At 38.7% G+C, this 22,697-nt stretch overlaps 2 protein-coding genes across 5 annotated transcripts in view; one reads left to right on the top strand and one right to left on the bottom strand.

The window, feature by feature from the left end:
• NRG4 (neuregulin 4) overlaps window positions 1-16,217 on the bottom strand; it is a 48,154-nt gene extending 31,937 nt beyond the window's left edge. Inside the window, exon 1 of one of the 3 annotated variants that reach the window (XM_075764420.1) lies at window positions 16,028-16,217. The gene's annotated coding sequence lies outside the window, so the exon portion shown is untranslated. Of the gene's footprint in view, window positions 1-7,853; window positions 7,956-16,027 lie in introns of those variants that run through there. The other 2 variants (XM_075764415.1, XM_075764419.1) reach the window with 2 other exon arrangements.
• TMEM266 (transmembrane protein 266) overlaps window positions 1-22,697 on the top strand; it is an 88,820-nt gene that overhangs the window by 8,704 nt on the left and 57,419 nt on the right. Inside the window, exons 1-5 of one of the 2 annotated variants that reach the window (XM_075764409.1) lie at window positions 14,200-14,292; window positions 16,101-16,249; window positions 17,442-17,540; window positions 18,396-18,501; window positions 20,671-20,859. In XM_075764409.1, coding sequence (XP_075620524.1) covers window positions 18,488-18,501; window positions 20,671-20,859 — 203 coding nt within the window. In that variant the 5' untranslated portion in view covers window positions 14,200-14,292; window positions 16,101-16,249; window positions 17,442-17,540; window positions 18,396-18,487. Of the gene's footprint in view, window positions 1-14,199; window positions 14,293-16,100; window positions 16,250-17,441; window positions 17,541-18,395; window positions 18,502-20,670; window positions 20,860-22,697 lie in introns of those variants that run through there. The other variant, XM_075764408.1, reaches the window with a different exon arrangement.

The raw sequence follows: 22,697 nt of genomic DNA, 5'->3' as shown, positions 1-22,697 counted from the left end.
AATTTATTTAAATATTCAGGAGTTTGTTGAAGGATAAATTTGTGATGAATGCAACTGTGACATGTTGAGATTCATGCATATCTGCCCCAGACTTGGCTTCTGCTATTGTTTTCTAATGTGAACGTGAGGAAGAAATCCTGTAGTAGTCTGCTTCTTGTGAGACAGAAATAACTGATAAGACAGTTTCTCTGTGGTCTTAGAAGTCAGGATCAGGTCACCGTAGTGACTCTTGAGACTAAGATTAGAAAAAGTTTAGATTTAGTTAAAGATACTAAAGATCTTTACTTTAAAGATACTGACTATTTACTTGCATCTATTATTCTGCTGTAGAAAAAGCAATTGTTGTGCAGGTAAAACAACATGGTTCTGGCTAAGCAAGAGACTGTGACGGTTCTCTTGAAGTGCTGCTTTTAGGCTGGTACCCAGGCTTCCTATCCTGCCAGAAAGTAAAGGAGTTTTGATGTGTAATTGAAGGTATTCTTTGAAATGCTGGGAAGGCCTGGAGTGCCAGGCAAAAGATTCCCTCAACAGCCGGAGGAATAGGACTCTAACAACACTTTGAATATTGAGCTACATACTGCCCAGTTGTAAGGGTGGCTTTTGTTTGTTGGTTTTTTAAAATTACATTCTCTTTTGAATAAAAATCTCTATCAGCAACTCCCTTGTACTCTTCTGAAATTTGGGAGCTATGGAAAGAAACTTGGTCCTTTGTCCTTTAGTGGCTGGATGTTGCACCCAATCTGAATACACTGTTTCAGTCTTAAGATTAGATAGGCTTGTTGCTTTTGAAGAACTTCTTTCAGTCTAAGATGATTTTCCTTTTTTGGGGGGAAGGCACTACAGTCAAAGTAGCTGGTAGCCTGCCAAGGCCTAAACATAAAAGTACTGGATACAGTGAACAAAGACTAATTGGTTATTTGTTTGTCATGTTTGGAAATGCAGCCAGTTCTGGGAGTGCCTAGGTGACTGGCATCAGATAGTATCTGATTGATATTTGCTGAGTTAAATGAAGTAAGTATATCATCTAGTGTGAAGTGATCCACATCCTCATTTAAAACCGCTGTTAACTAGCACTTTCACAGACTACCTTGGTGGAGAGATTTCATAGACTGAGTGAACATGTGAAGTAAGATTTCTTCTGCTTCACACCTTCAAATAAGGATTAAGGTACATGGGACAAATTGACTGGGAAATACAGGCTAGGACAGTTCATTTTGTCAAGAGAGGGAGGACTTCATGCCTTAGTGCCCACGTATTTCACGTATTCACTTTTTGTTGTTGGCGGTGTGAGACAGGAGCTTTCTCTCCAGGTAATATTTAATGTAATGAAGTACTTATCTTGATTACGATGCTATCATAAAGCAATACAGAGTGTTTTATCATAGAATGAAGACAGAAAAAGGGAAGGCCAGTGTTCAAAATATTAAATTATAAAATGGAGAATTTGGTATCAGAGGGAAAACAGGTGGTGGTGGCACTTTACTTCCCTAGAAGGACGTCTGATCTTGGGACTGGATACTGTTTCTGTTTAAATGGTTTAGCAAAGCACTTCAGTCTGAAATAGACTGTGTTTCTATTAGTTTCACTGGGTATGTAAAGCATACTGCATGAATAGCATTTGGCAGGAGAGGAACATAATGTATCTGAAACCTTTAATTACATGCTGTAGGCAGCTCTGTCTAGGTCAGAAGACACCATATTATCAAATAACATGTTATAGGCATTCAGAACTTGCACAGTAGCTTGATTATTCATTGAATAATTGGTCTTTGTTAAGCAGATAATGGCACTGTTTGCATTCAGAGCCTAGGTTTGCAGTATATGATATAGAATATTTTTATTTTAAATCATCTGTTATCTAGCTGATGTAAGAGCTAAATAGAACAGAGTTCAGTAAAAGTTTTTACAACACCGAAGACTGCCTATTCTACTGTACAAGTCACATTTCTACTTACTGTATGCTACCAGCAGTTCTGCAAGTGTCTAAGAGATTTTTTGGTTTATTGAATTTAATTTTGTATGGGTGAGTGTCTGCAGCAACACTTAGGACCATACAGACTGTTTAAACATAGACTGTATGAAAAACCAAAACAAACAAAAAAATGCCTTGAAGAGTAAAACAGTTCAGAAGCTTCTCAAACTGCTCAAGGGCAGAAAGGGAGGAAAATAAATAGTGAAGGAGAACAAGTGTATGATTAAGACGCACAAGTAGGAGTTACAAGAGAAATGGCGTGTCTTTCTCTGTCATGCACTGTACCTTATTTTACTTATCTATAGAAGAGAAAGTATTTCTACCTTATGAATAATTACTTAGGCTTTTTAATGCTTTAAGATCCCAAGGTGGAATAGGAAATTGACTGCAGTGTCAATAGCTGATCATTTTTGCAAGTATGGCAGAGTATGATCTAAGGTAAGTTTGCAGGTTCCTCTGGATACTCACTTATGTAAGCTTGTGCTTGGAGGTAACTATCAGCAAGGTAAAATCCCCAGTTGCTTCAGTACTCTGTTTTAGAGGGGCTGGGGAACCGGTGATGATGAATGGACCTTTTACCTCTATATTTTATCCTGCTTAAGACAAGCATCTTATTTTCTTTTTCCCAAACTGGAGTTTAAAAGAAAAGCGATAAGGTGATAACATTATTGCCTTAAAGGACAACAAAAGTGATCAAACTGAGAATGCTACAATAAAACCGTAAAACCACTGTAAGTGATCAAACCCACTCAAAGTAATGGTTTTATTTTATCAAGTGCAGCATACTCAGTTAATCAAAACCCATGTTCTATATCTGTGACAGTTTAGCCTGCAGAAGATCAGTCTGCCTTGCAGTAGAGAAGTTGAATTTTCTGTATGAGCTATATACCCATTTGAGCTGTGATCAGCACTCCTTGCCTTCCCTAAGGAGATGGCAGTGATTGTAGCATTTATCATACATAAAGGAATCTGTCTTGCTGTATATAGCTGTGAAAAATAGGGACAAGGAAGGTGCACCCGTGATCTCAGTAACCCTTCAGACAAGAAAACTGATGGTGAACTAAGGAAATTGCTTCCCCACTTCTCACTTGAACCCCATCTTTAGCCACAGCAATAGTTATGAGTTGGGCTGATTTGATAGCATGTCTGTTTTCTGGTAGCAGAATATTGTCTGAAATGCTGGTGTAGTGGTCTGTGCATGAAGCTGTTGGCCTGTGCTGCAAAGACACACACCTCTAGGTGAAAGCCAATTCTTGTTCACTCCAGAAATTGAGTACGCAGATAGAATGCTGTGGCTTACATTAAAAATGGTTACTTAAAAATGAAGTGAAATGAGGGGCAAGACTGAACTGTTGGCTTTCAAGGAAAAATCCAAATGCATACCAATGTTTTCATAAGAGCAGGGAGTTTGTCTGGATTATTTAGGAATGAAAAAAGCCCAGAATGTAATGCATTGTGACTGGAGCAGAGACATGAAACCAAGGGCAAAAGTTCTCCTGTTTAGGGAAGGAAAGATGGAGTATACTGACATGGCTGAGCTCTTTTCCAAGGAAAAACACTGAACAGTTGAACTTTGCTTTAGTCCTCTGTGCCTTAGAACATGTAACAAAGCTGGTGGATTGGTGACTCTTCTGACTTGGCAAAATTAAGGCTGCTTTCTGGGAAATGCAGTGAAAGAGCCTCAGAGGCTGCTCTGGGGATGCTTGCAGATTTGCGCTCATATGAGAAGTATGTGCCTTTGCACGGGAAGGAGAAAGAAAGGACTTGCAAGTCAAGATCAAAATAAAAAATGATATATCGAGGTGCCATACATGACCTGATTTTCACTTCTCTGCTATGGACGATGAAGCTACGTGGTACTTAATTTCTAATGACTTTCCTCCTGTCAGGCTAAGCATTCTCTTCTTTTCACCCCCAAAGGACTGAACTATAAGGATTCTTGTGGTTTGAGCAAGGAGAGATATATGTAGCAACAGCTACTGAATCTATGTGCTGGACCTAGCTGCTTCCCTTCTCACCTATCATGGCATTTGGTATCAATGGCATTCAAGTTGCTAAGTGTTAATTGAACATCCAAATGAAAAGATGGATAAAGATATGGGTATGTTCATAGGTAGAGTACATGTATCCCCTATACAGGGGATGTGACAGTGTTGTATCCAAGCTTAGATTTTTGTCAGTTTTGAGATATTTCTGTGTTTGTTTTAGTGCATGGATAAATGGATGTTTAAACTAGTCCTCATCTTTTCCCCAAGGTATAGTTTTGCATTTTTATAACCATTTATAACTGAAGTGTTGAAGGAAACCTTTCAGGCATGAGTATTTAATAAATCAAGATCTAGTAATGCTGTTCAGTGTTGCAATCCACTTGCCTAGAGAATCCTACCAGGTTTTTCCTTAAATAAGCAAGTAAGATCTCTTGCTCTTCTCCAGTTCTGCCACCATATCCATTGAATAAGTGCGTAGATCAGGTTACAAAAAGCATGTTTGCCATGTGGAATTTTTGTCATTATCTAGAGTATATGTATGTACATATGGATCCTGTAATTTTTGTGCCTTCAGAGCTCTCAGTAAGGTCATCCTGCTGCAGAGGTTCAAGTTTGATTCATACTTTATACCAAGTTGTCTCTGGGACAACCTCTCATCCCATTGATTTGCTGTGATATTTTATGCTAACTGTAGCAAAAGGAGAAAATGCTTAAGGAGAAATATTTTAAGAATTGTAGGTGTACTTTTCATCTTGTGGACAGAAACTGGTACAGTAAAGGGGAGAAAAGTCAGCATAATGTGACCAATCATCTCTGTAAGTTGTCGAAGGAGCACAGTTTGAGAACATCTGGACTGTAAAATGCACCTCTTGAACTTTCATTGATCGGTTCCTTGGGCTGTCAGCCATGAAGTATATTTTTAGATACTTGCAGCAAATCTTATTTTCTGTGAAAGAATGCCAAATCCATAGTTTGTCAGCTGCTGTTTTTCAGTAAGTAGGGAAAAGGGATTTGGGGTTGAGTTAAATAGTTAATTTGCTGCTGCATTGCAGGCTGCAGTTAGTATAGCTCTACCTGAGTTAGCTTTAAACTAGGCAGCCTGGCAACTAGTATCAAAGTCCAGCTGCAGCAGTGCTAGCTCAGCATGAGCTGCTATAATCCATCTTTCTAATCCAAAGAGGAAAACTATTGGCCTGGACACAGTAAAGCAATCTTTTCTTTCAGTAAGCCATTCCTCTAAAAGCAGAGAGGGGAAAATTGTGTGTGTGTCTTTAATTTTTATGGCTCGTGTTTTAAGGTATTTTTTTAGAAGAACAAAGGGAGGCATAGTAATTTAATGGAAAATGAATGGGTTGACCCCTTATATGGGTGAAAGTTTGATGCATGCTACAATTACGTATCACACTATAGCACGGGTATTCCTTGGGACTTTTGAAGTGGGATGTGCTCTTGTTGAAAGTTGGAGAAACTCATTTTGCCCTATAAATGTGTGCTCTGTCTGCCATCTGCAGTGGTATACAAGTTAGTGGTAAAATGCTTTAGAAGTGTGTAGCTGCCTGAACTGATCTAAACTCATTGACTGGCTTAGTCCCTTAGGAGTCAGAAGTGTTCTGTGCTTGGATGAGGCTGCACTGTGTTTTGGCCTGCCTGTACTTGGCAGATCATTTTTCTAGTCTTTGGAAGCTAACACCCCTCTCTGAATATTCTCTGAAGTCCATCATGCTTGGTTTGGACACCTGTCTGTTTTGTGTTTAGTAGAAGAGTGTTTCTGTATTACTAGCTGTTAAAGAACGGTAATGTGCATTAAAAAAAATTTATTTGTTAAGGGAATATTTTTTTTTAAACTTGATCATCTTTGATTCAAGACAGAAGTTTTCCTGTCCTTGAAGCATTCCCTGTTTCATGCTGTCTATCCTTCAGTTTTTCCTAAAAGATCCTATCTTCAGAATCACAATATTTATGATAGGTCTGTTAAACCAAACTGTATTTATAAGCTATTTAGTATATAGTTGTTCAAAACTGTGTAATCTTATTACTGCAAACATAATCTCAAATTAGATTAAGTACTTTGGAGCTGGGTTTATGTCACTTTAAAATACGCCTTCTGAAGTACCTAATGTGTCTCTAAGTAGCATGTGAATAACAAAAGTATGGGCCATTTTTTCTTGCCTTGAAAGACTGTTCATTTCTAGGACCTTAAAAATCATAGAATTCTGATTACCCTCTTGGTATCTTTCTTGTCTCAGTCTTGTGGTGAAGTTTGCAGTGGATGTCTTTGACAATTCTCGCTGAGAACAGGTGCTTGATACCATCTGAAAGCTTTCTATCCTGTGTTTTTCAGATGTTGTAAACTCAACAGGTCATTGACTGTCACTTGTCAACATGATGTTTGAAATCAGTACATTGAGAGTGAGAAAGATAACACAAGAGAATAACAGTTTTATTAAGCACCAGGGTTTTGGAGCTATGAAGATCAGAAATGAATGATCACACCTCTTTAAACACCTTGCTGGTCTTCATAGCAAGCAGTTTATCTCCTATCATAGAATCACAGACTGGTTTGGTTTGGATGGGACCTTGAAGCCCATCTAGTTCCAGCACCCCCTGCCATAGGCAGGGACACCCTCCACTAGCCCAGGTTGCCCAAAGCCCCATCCAACCTGTCCTGGAACGCTGCCAGGGATGGGGCATCCACAGCTGCTCTGGGCAACCTGTGCCAGGGCCTCACCACCCTCAGAGTAAAGAATTTCTTCCTAATACCTAGTCTAAATCTCCCCTCCTTCAGTTTAAAGCCATCTCCCCTTGTCCTGTCACTACATGCCTTGTAAACAGTCCCTATCCAGCTTTCTACCGCATGTTTTTACGATGTCAAGTGCAGTAAATATCTGACCTGAGGCCAATACAATCTTAATTCCTTGCAGATATTCTTGTTTTATTGGAGAATTTGTATTGATTTTGCATCTTTTTATATTTCTGATTCAAACAAGACTTTAAAACAAAATTAATTTTGTTTTTGAAAGATTTTATATATGTATTTTAAAAACCTCAACAACCTACACTTATAATACTGGAGGATTTTCTTTCTGTTGGGAAGTGGCATTTTTTACCGAGTGCCAGGCCAAAAGTCAGAAACTTGAGTTCTAATCCAGACTCTGGCACCTATTTGCTATGTGGTCTTGGACTTTGGGTTGGTTAGAGAGTATGTACTCATTAGTTTACTTAAATTTTAAAGTGCTAGTGAGTCTTTGGCTGGAGATAAATTATTTAGCAGATAGTGATTGGGTTGGAGGGGTTAGTGCAATGTTGATGTAAAAATATTTCTGAAAAATTTCCAACAGTTTGATCAGCTCTTCATGTTTTTAATCCAGAAGCTAGTACAGATATAGCTTCCTTGCTCTCATCTATCTGTCTTTGGACACTTTTTTCCTGAGTTTCCTACCTCCTAGAAATGTTAATTACTGTATCCTGGTAAAGTGTTGTGGGTTTTTTTGTGGTTTTTTTTTAGTTTTAATAAAGGTGAATTGGTAAATCCTAACAAAAGTCAGTGTTTGCAGCTGTTACAGACACAGTTCTGTTTCAAGCAGGTGGCTCGTACGTGTTATGGATTTAAGAGCAAGAATGTGTTTTATTTATAACTTAGCATTTGTTCAGTGTTTCAGGACTTGCAGTATGGATCCCTTGTGTAACCATTGCTTGAAAAGCATCCTTTTATCTGATCAGTGTATTAGACAGAACCTCCTTATTGGATATGGGTCATGGGACTTGAAGTACTAAATAAGATACTGCTAAAATAGAGCTGAGAAGGGTGGCAGGATGACTGCTACGCTGGGTCACACAGGAGTGGCCAAAGCTTTTCTGTTTGTGTGGTGCCAAAAGAGGCATAATGCCCCTACCTTGCTTTGGTGGATGCTTAGGAACAACAGCACAGAATGTTGGAGGATAACAAAGATTTTTGTGTGGTCTGCTGTGGTCAGGTTGTGATGATATTCTTCATGATATTCTGTTTTAAAGACAAGTGAGCAAACACAGCTTTTTCAAATACATCTGCTTTTCATACTCCTTGGACTGAAGTCCAGGGTAGCAGAGTCTGTTGCATAAACTTGCATTGTACTACATTTCTCCAGCAAGCACTGTCATGTGTGATATAGGTGTTCACAGAAAATTATGGTATCTCCTTTAATAAATGTTTCTTATAATTACTTAATACACAAGCAAAAGCAACTGTGGTCTGATTCAGAGTTAGTGCTGGGCATTTTACTTGAGAATAGCTTTTCTCAATCATTTCATCTCCCCAACTTTTTTCATCTGTAAATAAACAACTACAGTTCTGTATTTAAAGAGCAGCTTAGGAATTAACCTACATGACTTTTAGTTGAAAACACATGTGAGGTTTTTGTATGCTATTTGTTTCTTCCCATTTTGCTATGATTTGGTAAATATTGAGTAGAACAATTAGTGAAAAGCGTACTTCTGGAATTACCAGAGAAGCTGAAGTCAGGTCCCTGTCTGAGCAGTGTTTCCTGTACTTTCTTGCTGTATTGGCAGTGACAGCAGAAACCTCACTGGGCTCTGCAGCACCTCTGGTGTTCTTGATGCCACTTTAGGAAGACCAGCTCTGAAGTGAGGGTCCTCTGCATTTTTGTTAGATTCATCAGTTGCTTATCATTATGCTATCTTTATGATGAACACTTCTCTACGGCAGGGAAGTACTCTCCCACCCTACTCCCCCCTCCTTGAAGGGAAAGCTGTGGTCCAGGAAGTCATGGTTAACTAATATGTAGTAAGTGCATTCCATTACCTGCTCAGGGAGCCAGGGTTATACAGTTAAATGCACTAGCTGTATTTTAAAATAATGACTATCAGTATGCTGCATGCTATGATAAGGCAGTTAGATCTTGCATTTTAGGCTCTCAGTGGCTAGGAAAGAATTTCCCAGCCACTAACAGTACAACTGTTGTGTCTGCATGCACTGTGCGAAATAACTTTCCTCTAAAGTATCAGCCAGGACGTGAATTCAATCATTTTATTAGCTGTCTGATCTTGCAGAGTGAGGTTTAACCTGTATGCATCACCAGGATGAAATACTGCAGCTATTTGTAAATTTACAATCAAAACAGCTGGGCTATTTGTTTCCAAAAGCTAAGCTACAAAGCGTAGCGCTGTTTGGGAGAAGAGCAATGTATTTCACATCAATAGGCTAATTACTATATACTTGCTTTTAAGATACACAGTAAAGCCATAAATTCATATAAATTTATTGCATTTTGTCTGGAATGTTGCCCATAATACTTATCAGGAATGACTGAACATAGACATTTCTCAAATATATTTGTAGTATAGTTGGTTCTTATAACAAAATCTTTACTTCCAGATGCTGTTTTTGACTTGTCTAATAGCTTGACTGAATTTAGTACCAGTCTACTTGGATTTGTTTTGATTCTGTACTGCTGATTGTGTGAGACGCACAGAATTGCTCTAAAAACTTTCTTCTCAGTCCTTTTCTTATATAGGAATATAATATTTACGGACCTCACAGAGACATAATTGGTAAGATGCATTGAAATCCTTGGCTCCAAGAGAATAAATAAATGCCAAGAATTTCTCATGAGGTTTTCTCTGTACTTTGCCCCCTTCTTATTGTAGTGTTGTGATTTTTTTTGTATTTTGTTTGACATTAGCTCCTCTAGAAAATTAGAGAATACTTTTAAAACTTTCTAAAGGCATTTCAGTCTAGAATCTATTGGGCTGGATTCTAAAGAAAATAAAAATTAATAGCTTAAGGAAGAGTCTTGAGGCTGAAGTCTAATGGCTGAAACACAGTCTTCGAGTTACATTAATCTAAGGGTATGAGCAGATGTTCAAGCTTGTATTTATTAGAAGATATTGTGGATGAAAATTAAAATGTGAGTTTTAACCCTTCTCATGGCAGACAGGGAGTGACCCTAGTACTTTCACATGACTAAGACAGTGTCACCCCCCTGAATTGAGACATACGTCGTATTGAGGGATGTCTCAATGAGGGTTGACTCAAGTATTTGTGTTATTCTGTCACTAGTGTTAAAAGCGTGAGTGAAATTCCAGCTCTGTCCAAATAAATTTTGCTGTTGGATTCAAATGGACTTGTATTTTTACCTCAAAAACCATTAGCAGACTGCAAAAATTAAGTGCATGTGTGATTAACTCAAATCTAATCAGAGAAGACCTGCCAGGTATCTGTATAGAACTAAACACACTCATTCTAGCAGCTTGAAAAGTGTTTGTATTTTATCTTTACTATTCTAAAGAGTGGCTGGACCTATCTTGCTTGGCTTGAAAACAAAAGACATGGGTGCAGGTCTCTGTTTAGTGGCTTTTCACTGCAGGTCAGTGAAAAAGGAGTAAGAAAAGGACAACTAGAAGCAAAATCCAAGAGTTGACTCTTGACAGACACAAGCAAACCAAACTTCTTTGAAACTAAATCAGTACTTGATTTGCTTCCAATAGTAATAATTTGGCTTAATGTGACTCAGCTAGGTTAGTGGCATCCCCAAACATATAAAATTCAGAACTGGAATTGTTGTTAGCCAAGCAAATATAAACCCAACTTTGGGTTTCAAATTTAATCTTTTACTATTTAATCCAAGGGAGATTGGAGTTATTTATTTTTTTCTTTGGAGAACCAGAATTTGTGGCACACAAAAATCTTGGTTGGCAGGGAGGGGGAGGAGTGCCTGTGTTATGAAATTTGTCCAAATGATTTTCTAAGCATGTGCTGGCTGACCCCAGAGTCATTTAATTTCCCAGACCGGAAAGAAGCAGGTGTTTTCAGTCCAGTGGAGCTGTTGATGCCAGGCCTGTTCCTATCAACATGTGCAGTGGCACATTGCAAAAACTAATACTGAGCTTTTCAACCTTGAGCCCAGAAGCAGTATCAACACAGCATCTTGCTAGAGCTATTTATCCAAGCCTATGGTCCATATTAGTATCCTTGTGCTGGGCCATAAAGGGAGATCATCTCACTAGGAGCCGTGTCTGGTCTCAATGGTGCTGCTTTGTATATGTGGATATTTTTCTCCAATGAAAGTACCCTCTCCAGCAGTTAGAGCCATACACAGAGCAGGAGAAGTTCAGACATGCCATAACAGTGTAAGCTGGCAGCCTTGTCCTCATGCTCATGTGAAACACCAAGTGTGCTTTTGTGGTTTCCCTTCTTATTAAGCAGGCCTAAACTTCAAAGACTAGACAAATCTGTAGAGGGACCTTTTAAATATGTGATTGTTCTCTTTTGTTTGTTCTTTGGACTCAAGAGCCCTATAGTGTGGGGTTTTTTCTTCCACTTTAACCATGTGGGGAAGCTGTAGCGAACAACCATTGGGATCACTGATTTATTACAGCTAAATGGGGGACATTTGTAAAAGTAAGGTAAATTGCAAGTTTGGAGAGTTACTCCAGAGTAAGAGATCAAACGAGTAATCTTCTTGCTGAATAAATGCATGTTCTTTACTAAGGAGCTAAGAGCAAACTTTCTATTTGGGTAGCCTTGATAGTTACGCAGTTCTTCCAGATTTTTGAGTTGCCATATTGTTCCTGTTATTTGACATAGTGTTATAACTTAGCAAGCAGAAAGCCCTCAGTCCAGAGAAGTACCTTTTCTTTGCCCCATGTCATCTTCAGAATTAGCTACATTGTGGATTGCCGCAGTACCTGCTGGACATGTACCTTTTCTGGAAAATGTTGATAGTCTATCAAAACAACTGAATTTCAGCAGTTCCAGTATGCACCGTGTAGCATGAACTGGGATGAGAGCGCAAATGAGCTTTCAGGGCAGCACTGATATGTGTTGAAAGCATATTCATGCTGGAGTGTTTGCATGTCACAGAACCCTGTTTGTAGACCTGCCACATAGCCCCCACCCTCTCTTCCTAGTTTCTAGCTGAAGAGATAGAAGAGGGAAGGAGCACGAGTGGAGTCTTTTCATAACCATCCCAAACAGAGCAGTTCCTTCTGTTTCTTTTTGTCTGGAAGTACCATGTGCTGCACATCTGCAAGCTCCTTGGAAGAGGATGGACTTGACTGGGCTCTCCTGGGAGTTTGTATTGCTCTAGTCTTCCTCTAAAGGCTTTGTTCCAGCTAGTGTCATTTGTCCCATAGTCCAGATTTGCAGTACTGCAAAGTTGAAGATTTGACCAATGATCACAATGCATTTGCAGAGAGATTATTATAATTGTGCACATTTTTCTCTTTTTTTTTTTTGCCTGTCTAAATTTTTCTCTAGAAAGTATGAGCTGTACTTAAGAATAATGAGACAGTCTTTACTTAAATGATTACATGCTCTTTTTTCCCCAAACAACATTCTGCTTAATTTCAGCATATAGGATGATCCCACAAGGGGATATAATTATGGCTGCATGAGCAAGTTCAAATCTGCTGTTTCCTAATTTATGAATGTCTGTTTTTTTCCAATGTAAATATCTTTCCTGTGATGGAGGGTTTTTTCCATTTTTCAATATGATGTATTTAAAAACTTTACTGTAGATCCCTCTGTAAAAAAGATGCAAAATTCAGTGTCCTTTCTTCCTTGAAATAAAAAGCTCTCTTTCGTCTACCTCTTTCCTTTCTGGATACTGCATGGGAATGTTAATGCTATGAATGGAATTTGGAATCTGCAGTGTTAAAATAATATGTATCAAATGTACTTGACTTGTTAAGGAAGTTAATTTGCTGTTTGTTTTCTGTGTGGCTTCTCTTCATTTGTAATCTTTTGACAAATCTAATTCTTTCATTATTTAAAAAAAAAAATAAAGGAACTCCTATACAGAGCCATATAAAAAATACTTTATCAAACTCTTGGTTTAAATAAAAGTGGGATTAGGAAGGGTCAGTTTAATCAAAAGAATTTTTTTTTTTTTTTGTCACAATGAACCTGTTCATCCAGTAGGGGGAAAAAAGAAAAAAAACAATTTTGTTTAACCTGAAGTGAAGCAAGGAAGTGCTGGGACCTCTCCTGCAGGAGCTTTTCAGGGTTTCCACCTCAGAAGTGCAGGTTGTTGGATTTCTGAAGGAAACAATTTTGACTTATATGGCCAATAAAAATTTCTAAATGCAGATGTGTGGAGCTGGTTCAAGTTCTCACAGAGAGGTTAAAACAAAGACAGTTGTCAGAATTGTCAGGTTGTGATCCCAGGGAGCCTAGTTTCAGTTCTTGAAGAAATGTGACTTGCACTAGTAGAGATGAGTGATCACATCACGTTCGTGCTGATCCTCAGGGTGTGATCAATGGTGTTAATCACAAAAGAAATTTGTCTAGGCTAATTCACAAGAGCTAAATGTAGCTATCCCTAAATCACACTTCCCTTTTCTTTTTGAAAGCTTCTGCGGTAATATCTGGTTAGGTCTTTCACCTACTCCTGCTTCAAATTACTCCCTCTTTCCTTTTCTCTTTGTTTTTCTGGATAGCTCCATGACCTCCTTAGGATTGCCCAGTAGGAACCTTAATAGCCATCATGTGCATTTGTCCTTTAGCCTGTATAAGATTTTTAATTTATAGACTGAAATAAGAACGTAACTTTTTTTGCACAAAGGAAGCAAAGTTCCATTTCCTGATGTGTACTAGATTCAGAATAAAAAGCTCCAGTGTGACACAGAAGAAAAAACCCACACAGAGGCCCTTTTCATTTCTCCCACTTCCCCAATCTGTTAAGCATTTTTAGATTGGGTGCTTACTCTAGTTGAATGTTGCCCATGGTGGGGGCTCAACACATCATCTTTGATTTGAGTATTTCTCCACCATGCTGTTTGTTTCTATGGCTGTGCCCACAGTGCACTGCCCTACCCTCTCAGTTTTGCTGACATAACTATATTTGGAGCTGTACTGTGACCTGTATCAGGGGAAGCCATCCTGCTTTAAAAAAAAAAATAAAATTTTGTTTTTGTTGTTGATTGAAATGCCAAATCATTTTCCTGGTCCAGCTCATAGTAATGGCCTGTGTGCAGGTACATGGCTATGGCATGGGCAGAGGAGGGGAGGAAGGAGCAGAAGCTGGGCAAGAAATACCTAAAACCTGCATTGCAGCTAACGGCAGTGTGGCCTGTTGCGTTTATTTTTTTGAATGCAAACTGTGAGCCTGTCCATGTGTCTAAGTTGCTGTTGGGGAGCTGTATGGAAGAATCTTTAGTTAGAAGAGCATGTCAGAATTTGGTTTTGTAGCTACATAAACTCGGATGTTTCAGTTAGTGTCTGTATTTTGTACAGGAGCTTACAGCTTCCTGACAATACTCCTCAGAACGTGAGCAAATACAACAAACAGCTCTGACCACGTCGTCTTGGCTTCAGCTCACCTAAACAGAGTACAAGTTAGTAGAGACTTTGGTGCAAAAGGCTTAAATGAAACCATCTTCCTACTCCCTACCCCAATTGGGTCCACTACCTTGTGACGCATATTTTGTAAGACTGTGCTTAAACCAGTGCTAAAAGTCATGGTTTTCATGTACAAATGGAGCACAAATGTTTTGTTTTTTCTTTTAGCTTAGAGTGTGTGTACAAACACCATCTCACATGTGCTACACTTTAACATATGCTTTCCAAACTGTTCTATGCTTTGTGTTGTTCAAGCTGGACTTTATCTCCTTATTAGCAAACTACAGCCAAGGTGTGGTCACTGACAGTAGATGGTTGATCTAAACATTAACAAGTTAACGGGCAGGATGTGTGCTGGGCAAGGGCAGCAACATGAACCTTTGCTCAACTGTAGCGCATGACCCCACTTGTCAACCTGCATGATTCTGAGCGTAGCCCATGAACTGTGAAGTAGTCGCTTGCCAGTACCTCCACAGAGGAGAGGGTCAACGAAATCATAATCAAGTAAAGGGTACCTTGCAAAAACTTTGAGGACCGCTGGCATGTGTAATGCCTGTGCAAAGACCGGAGGAAAGCTGAAGGGCTTTGCACTCAAACACTTTGAAGGTCTTGCCTCAGAAAGAGCTCGGTGAACTGGGTGCAACTGCCTTCACCTACTTGTAGAGGGGTGAAGAGCTGAGTCAGCTTTTCTGAGATTTGAACTGTGATCCTGCACATTTTAAGCTGGGCTACTACTCTACAAACTTGTCTCTATACGGAAAACCTGATGCAGAAATACGCTTCCCATCAGGTTGCGCTGTCCTCTTGGTACATACAAGACAGTGAATGTTTCTGGTTTTTACGCTACTTTGAAGCTTGCATGAGAAACCTTTTGGGACAATTGTTTCCTTTCTGTCATGTATCTCTCTTTAAAACTAATTTTGTTTAACCTAGGAAACTGTGCTCCTTCTACAGCCATCAACACTTACACCACAGAACAAACAGAATTGCTGAACTCTCACAAAATGGGCATTGCTCATACTCACATGGCAACTCAACAGGCACTGCGTGCTGTCTGGTATCAGTTCCAAGAAGTGAAAAAAACCACAAGCCAACCCTGGAACTGTTAACTAATTCCCTCAGATGAGACCATGAGAGATGCAGCTTTTTTGTCTACTGAGCACTGAGTGGGATAGGTGTGGAAAGGGCTATATGGAAAAATTCCCACTCTCAGTTAGTGGATGGAATACCCGAAGGTTGCCCTCTGCCCTCTGCCTGTCTGTCTTGGTAGGGAGGAGAGCCACATCATTGCTCTTTGCCTACACTATATCCTATAGGAAAGAAAGTGAGAGATAAGTACAGAAGAATGAAATCTCCCTGCTGTTCCTTGTTGCCTTTAAACACCACTCAGTTGCACAGAAATTTCCTGTGGAAGTTGGAAGTGGTTTATGCTGCTATAAAAAAAATTTTTTAAGGAAGTTTTGAACATAACAGATAGATGAGGTAGAGTGGATGGAAAGAATAAGTTCCTGCAAAATATCGGTATATGTTAAAACATTTCTGTTGCTTGCATAAAGCCTAGAAAGAAGCATGAATCATAGTAATCCCTTTAGGATATAGATATACACAACCTATTACGTCCATTTAGAAGGTTTCGGTTGTGCTGCCCTCTTATTGTACATACTAACTACTTGTCTTTTTAATTCATTACATCAGGTAATACATTAGTCATTTGCACCAGCAATTACTCACTTTTTGTCACTTTTTCTCTCAGGAAGGTTCCACTGAGTCCTTTGGAGACTTGACTCCCTCTATCTCCTTTCAGGTTTCTTTCCACGTTACTCGTCTCACCTTTGTGAGCACCTTATGTCATGGTAACGATCCCTTCAGCTAAGGCAAGTTGGACTCTGCTCCCTGTGGAGCCATCAGAGCTATCAGAAGAGCTTGCTGCAAGTTGCTCCTTCAGTCCTAGTGGTGAGCAAACTATCTGTAGAGCTGCCAACTCCAGTAACAGACAGCAGGTCTGGCTTATTGGTGTTGCCGCTGATCAGATCTGGTTTAGTTGTTAAAACTAAATTCCGTATGAATGTGAACATATTTCCAGGTTTTAAGGAAAAAAAAAGAGACTGAGTCTGTGTTCTGGAGAGGTAAATATTTCATATTCATGTCGTATGTGTTGCTGGCCCTGCCGTTATGACTTAAGTTGCCTCAAAATCTTGAGATGAATCTAAAAAAATAAGATTTTTTAAAAATCTGGCTTTTTAAAATCTAGTACTTTTTTGTCATATTTTTGTTTTCTAAACCCCCTTTGGGAGGGAGGTTGTGAGTATTAGCACTGTGCTGTCTCCCAAATAAATGGTGAGGTTTTTACTATGTTAAGAAATTCCCATATCTACATCAGTCTGCCTGTCCTCCAAGGCCAGTTTCTATGAGTTTTATTGCCATTTCCTAAATCAGCTGTATCCCCATTTACCTTTTATTCTCCAGGCCCTGCAAATACAGGTATAGCAGGATTCTCAATTTCCTCAGTCTCACAGGACAGGTGCGGAGTACCTCATGCCTTTACCATTTTCTCAGGTTGAGTGCTTCGAACAATTGGTTTGGGTGAAATTTTTCATTAAAAATTGCTTTTTTTGAAAAGTATTGTAAAATGTCAACCCAAAATGAGATGTTAGGGAGCTAACACTGCAAAACAAGGCTGACAGTTATATTTTAGTTTTGTTATCCTCCTAGGTGTAACAATTGCTATCATAAAGCTGTCATAGGTACAGATTCACCAAATCCCTTCAGTGTGTGATTTAAACATGCATAATTTTAGACAAATGTTTTAGTATTTTGCTACCTTAGGGACATAATAAATAAAATAATTCAAGGACTACAAAGGCCAAGGAAGAGACTCCTATTGACATTGAATGGATGTTGAATCAAGTCTCTGCTGTATCAGGGAAGGTTTATCTGAAAAAAGTTGGCTTTTTACTCTGACTTTAGAAGTATTGCAAGATTATAGATAAATGGAGTGTGTGTGTTTTTCTAAAATATGTGTATTTTTCTGTTTTAAAATTGGTCATGTTTCTTTTCTTCATATGAATAATTAAATTGCTTTTGGGTGACTTACCTACCTGAGGACGGTGATCACAGTGTAGACCCTTTCTTTTTGCATATCCAGGCACATTATTTGGAAAAACAGAATGCATTGACTACATTTTACATTATTATAAGGTTGCAAGACATGAAATAAAGCCTTGGAAATGGCTCTACAAAAGATGTAAGTTCAATTTTATTATTTGGTATCAAGTGATTGTTAAGGGTCATACTGTTGCTATATTTATGTCTCCACTATAAATACTTGACTGATACAATTCAGCCTGTAAGTGACTCCAGTATAAAGTTTAGTATAAGAAGCATTTTTCATTATCATGATTTTTTTTTTTTTTTGGTGCTATTGTCAGTAATATTCTAATTTGTCAATGACTATTTCTGTTTAATTAAAATAACAGTATGTTTTTATATGTTACTTTTCAAAATTATTTAGCATATAATCTTGACAGTAGCTTTACAAAGTCTCTCGTGAGATCTTTTTTTCTAAGAATTTCTGTTTCTTATATGGTATTCTCCAGTTTGTATTTTTCCAGCTACCAAAACCTATTTCATTCTCACAAGCTTGTCCTCTTCCATTCTGGTTGCCATGCATTGGTCCAAGTACAACACAAATGGAGATTTTGCCACAAGCGAAAGCGGTGCCTTTTCCAAATGTGTTAGTGGGTATTGTTGATCAAAATACCATCTTGATAACAGCCCATCTGGAATGTTTGAGAACATGAATTAATTCTTGGAAGAGACTTTCTAAAGTAGCAGAGGGAGTCAGGAGCACAGTTCAAATTGGAAAATGGAGAACACAACCAGGTGTGAGCAGGTGTCCATGTGTACAAGTAAATGCACTATAACTTTACAGCTTCCATAATATGGAGGAATTAACCTGAAATCAAACCACTTGGAAAAAAGATCACAGGGAAAATAAAATAATTAGACAAACTCGCAACATGACAACAAATGTCAATGCAGCCTTTTGGAGTTCTTCCGACAATGTTTTAGGTAACTTTGTTTTGCTTCCTTCTCATAGAGACCTAATCTTGGAAGGCTAGAACTTCTAAGCAGAGCAGCTGGAATTAGTTAAATACCAGAACCACTGCTGATTTGGTTGCATCCTCCAACATGACCAATCCTCAGTAAGTACCACGTGAGGATAGTTATAACTTATTTTAATTAGAAGGGAACAGTTTCCTACCTGTAAGAGAATGATGTTGTGACATCAAGAGGCTTCTATCAGTATTACTGGAAGGAAAAGTTGATATTTTGAGAAGTAGTAGGATTTGTTGTCTGAAGAGTGTGAATTAGCAGAAAAAAACGTGAATGCTGTACACGTGTCTGATGCGTTACTAACAGCCAGTGGCTGAAAACTAGTATGTCACTTTTTTTTTCTTTTTTCTTTTTTCTTTCCTGCCACCGCGCCTGTCCCAAAGCTGTTTGCCAACATTGGTCCCTTGGTTTGTTTGTTTTTCTTTTCAGTCAAATCAGACAATGTCTGTCATTTAGTCTGTCTTAGAATACAGAGGGTAAATACTGATGGGGGAGGGAAGGCTGCACCAACCTATTTCCTTTTCCTTTATAATGCTGGAAATTGGATCATTGTATGTTCTTTCATGCAGAACTGAACTAGCTTGGACTTGTAAAGGTAGATGTCTGAGGATGGCACTAAAGGTGAAAAACAAAGAAAGAAAATTCTTGCTAAAGTTAGCTCCTCCCTCTGGGCTTCTGATTTCAGGTTGTTTACAGAGGAAATGGAAGAATCTCGTTGCTTTCCATTATGAGTTAGAGAATAAAATAAAACAAGCCTTTAGGTTGGTCAAATAGTGCCTCCTTTTACCTCTACTTTCTGCTGTAGTATGACACAGTTGCAGCTTTTCTCAGCCGCATACTTATGATTTTAAAAATTACTTTCTTGTGTAATGCTGGCAGCAGTTAGTGCCTTTTAATTTAGGAATAATATTTTCTGTCTGAAAGGGTTAGTCTAATGGTGAGGCTCTGACCAATAGAATCTTTCTCTATCTCTTTCACATAGAATTTTAGTTCCTTCACCCACATCCTTAGACTTACAAGATACATGAGTTAAGAACTCTTACTAACTTTTTTCCTGGAGAAAAAATGAACTATCATTCAGATTGCTTGAACAGCTGGAAGATTTTAATAAGCTTCTTTAAAACAAAATCACCAATACAACTTTTGCAGTCAAATAACAGAGCGAATTTGGGTGCTGAACACTTTTTAACTATATCCCTAAGGAAAAAGTTTCTTCACACTTGCTGTTGAAAACCTCTGACAAGTAGCCTGAGAGTTCTTCAGAAGTTAACTGACTCCCCTGAATGAAATCTAGAGAAGTTTATGCTTGCATCTACTCGGAATCGAATGGAGCAAGCAGCTTTCACTGGGTACTGCAAAGGATCAAACCCTGCTGGGGCTTGACATGCAAGTTCTCTCCTGCAATGAAGTCATCCTATCCTTTGCCTGCACTAGGCAGTATGCTAACTGACAAACGTTGAGTTTCTTGATGAATTAGTATCTTGTTATAAATGTGGAAGGTGTATACATAGTCAGACTCTGGTTTTATGTGCATGGAGTTCCCATTAATATTAGTGGGGTGGTAGAAGAAGACATAGTCAGATGTAGAAGCTGTACATAAGGATAATTCAGATAGCCTGTATAGAGGAGTCCATAATTCTTCTGAATCCTTGTTCTCCTTTCAGAATTATTTTGAAATAACTTGCAACAGAATGATCCTTTCCAGTCAAAGGAAACAAACTATTTGAATATTGACCCACAGTGGAAGAGGGGTCAAACTGCATCCGTTAATTAATGGATTTGTATATAATGATTAATAAGCTTAGCTATTCATTGCTCAGTGATCTAACTTACAAAGCAGTGAGTTTTTAGTTGGCATAGTTACATGCCTTCTTTCTGTTTTGCACAAATATTTTGCTTTTGAGTTCATGCATTGTTTCTGTATTTGTTTGTTTATAGCACATCCGTTTATATTTAGTGCTTTTGAAGCAAATTCAGCAGAGTGAAATGCTGTTCTCCTTTGTCTGTGAGGTTTCTGTTGATTTCAGTGGGATCTACAAAAGACAAGTTTGGAGAGATTTGTTCTGTCCCCTCAATGAGGACACCTCCCTCAATGACCTTGCAAAGGCCTTTTAAGTTGCTGCTTTTTAGGATTCTGTGAAGTCCTTGTCTTTAACTTATTTTTACTTGCTTGCTTATTTATTTATTTATTTGTATTTGTTTATATCTATATGTGTGTGTAGAGAGAGGGGGTTTTATTTTGCTACTTATATTTTCAGGCCTACAATAGAAGGCGGTGTTTCAGAAGTTGAGATAATTTCACAGCAAGTGGAAGAAGAGACGAAAAGCATTGCTCCTGTACAGCTTGTTAATTTTGCTTATCGAGATCTACCTTTAGCTGCACTTGATCTCTCTGTGGCTGGGTCCCAGCTTTTGTCAAATTTGGATGAGGAGTACCAAAGAGAAGGGTAAGTGCAAAGGATAGAGTTTTATTTTGTAGTTTTAGGTTATAGGAATTTCATGGCCTGTAAAAAAGAAAACCTTGAGCTGGAGAAGTGCAGCCAGTTGTCCTAAAACTCTTTTTAAAACCATTGCCACAGGGTGGAAGTGCCTTTTTCTAATATTACTAATCTCTGCTGGCTTGGGGCTCTTTATAATTTTAAGTGATTCATAGCTGCTATTTGACAACAATCTGGAAGCCTTCTGTCAGGGAAAACTAGACCAAGCATCTAGCACATCAGACAAGCAGAATGGCCTGGTGAAAGCTCTTTGTGAAAGGTGTTTCAGGATAACAGAGGGTTGGCTACTGTGATTCTTGCACATCTGACTGAGAGATAATGACTTGGTACTGCTGATCCCTGGGCAGATTGTATACTTTTAAGGGAATAATTTCAATTGTGCCATTTGCTTATGTGAGAATATTGTCTTTGGTAATGTATATGCATATTACCTCTGTTTTCATATAACAACTGTTTCAGTTTTATCAGAATAAAAGTTCTTAATCAGTTCATAACATTTGCCCAAACATAACCCAGTGTCAGATTACGTAGCCTTGTTGTCCTACAGGACATTAGAAGTCATGCTTATGCCTGGTTCAGGCTTGAAGTGGCTGTAGGTGGACTGCTATACCAAATTTTTTATGAAAGATTTGGGTCAACTGGAGAGAATCCAGAGGGAAAGCAGTGAGAATGATAAGAGGCTCAGAAAACCTGCCATGGAGTACTGATTGAAATAACTGTTTGTGTTTCACGTGAAGAACAGACTTTCAGGGAAGCTTAAAAGACTTCAGTGAGGAAGAGAACAGTCTCTTAGCGATCTTCATGATATATAGGACAAGAAGTAAAAAGCTGGAATTGCAGCAAAGAAGAGAATAATGAGGATAGCAAAGTACTGGGGTAGACTGCTGGTTTGCATGGGGAGGAGGGGAATAGAGCTGCAATCGCTAGATGTCTTCAAGAAGACACATTTGTCAGGAGTGATAACACTATAGTTTAACAGCCATAGGGACAGATTAGGTGAGCGCTTGTGTCTAGCCCCTCTGATTCTGTGATTACTGTTCCACTGTGTGTTCACTGAACATATATATACTCCGCTGTCAATAAGATCCACCTAAAAGCACTTCACAGTAAGTCTTATAGAGCTCTCACTGATGAAGACATTAAAAGGCTTTATATAAGCTTTCGTTTACTAACAACTGAATGTGTTTTAGCCTGTGCTCAGGAATCAGCAGCGAGACCTGCTTGATCTCTGCTCAGCAGGTATTCTGTATGGTAGTCAGGAAGCTGTATGTGGGGAAGGCTCTTGCCTTTAATTTCTTTCCAAATTGGACTTTATGAGACATCTCCAGAAAGTTGTTACTCCAAACAAGGGGAAATACATTTCAAGTAGGTTATATAAGTATGGTACAACTGTAACATAAAATACCCTGCAAAGCAAAAGAGTCACTTGAAAATTAATTTGAGTATGCAGGTGTAACCCTCAGGCTATTTTGGTGCTGAGTAAATACCAGTTTAGTTCAAATACGCATTTTTATAGATCTTAATGATCTGAAACTCAATTCTTCACTGTGCCAAAGTGCACAGATCTCTCATTGAGCAGCTTTGCAGCCTTAGGCATGGAAATAGACTTGTCATTCCTTTCCTCAGCAGAGATCTCTTTCTTCACACAGGCTTCTTTTGTGGCTTTATCAGTCTGAACGGAAATAAGCAGGTGCCATCCAGACCTCCCAGCTCTAGAGTGGATTCTCTGAGGAAAATTCAGAGCTTTAGTTTGTATGTCTCAATGCATTTTGGCTGAGTATGTTCAG

This window comes from Balearica regulorum, chromosome 12 (genome assembly GCF_011004875.1).
Source record: "Balearica regulorum gibbericeps isolate bBalReg1 chromosome 12, bBalReg1.pri, whole genome shotgun sequence".
Taxonomy (NCBI): domain Eukaryota; kingdom Metazoa; phylum Chordata; class Aves; order Gruiformes; family Gruidae; genus Balearica; species Balearica regulorum.
The sequence above is the reverse complement of the archived record's forward strand: the minus strand, read 5'-3'. Positions and strand labels throughout refer to the sequence as shown.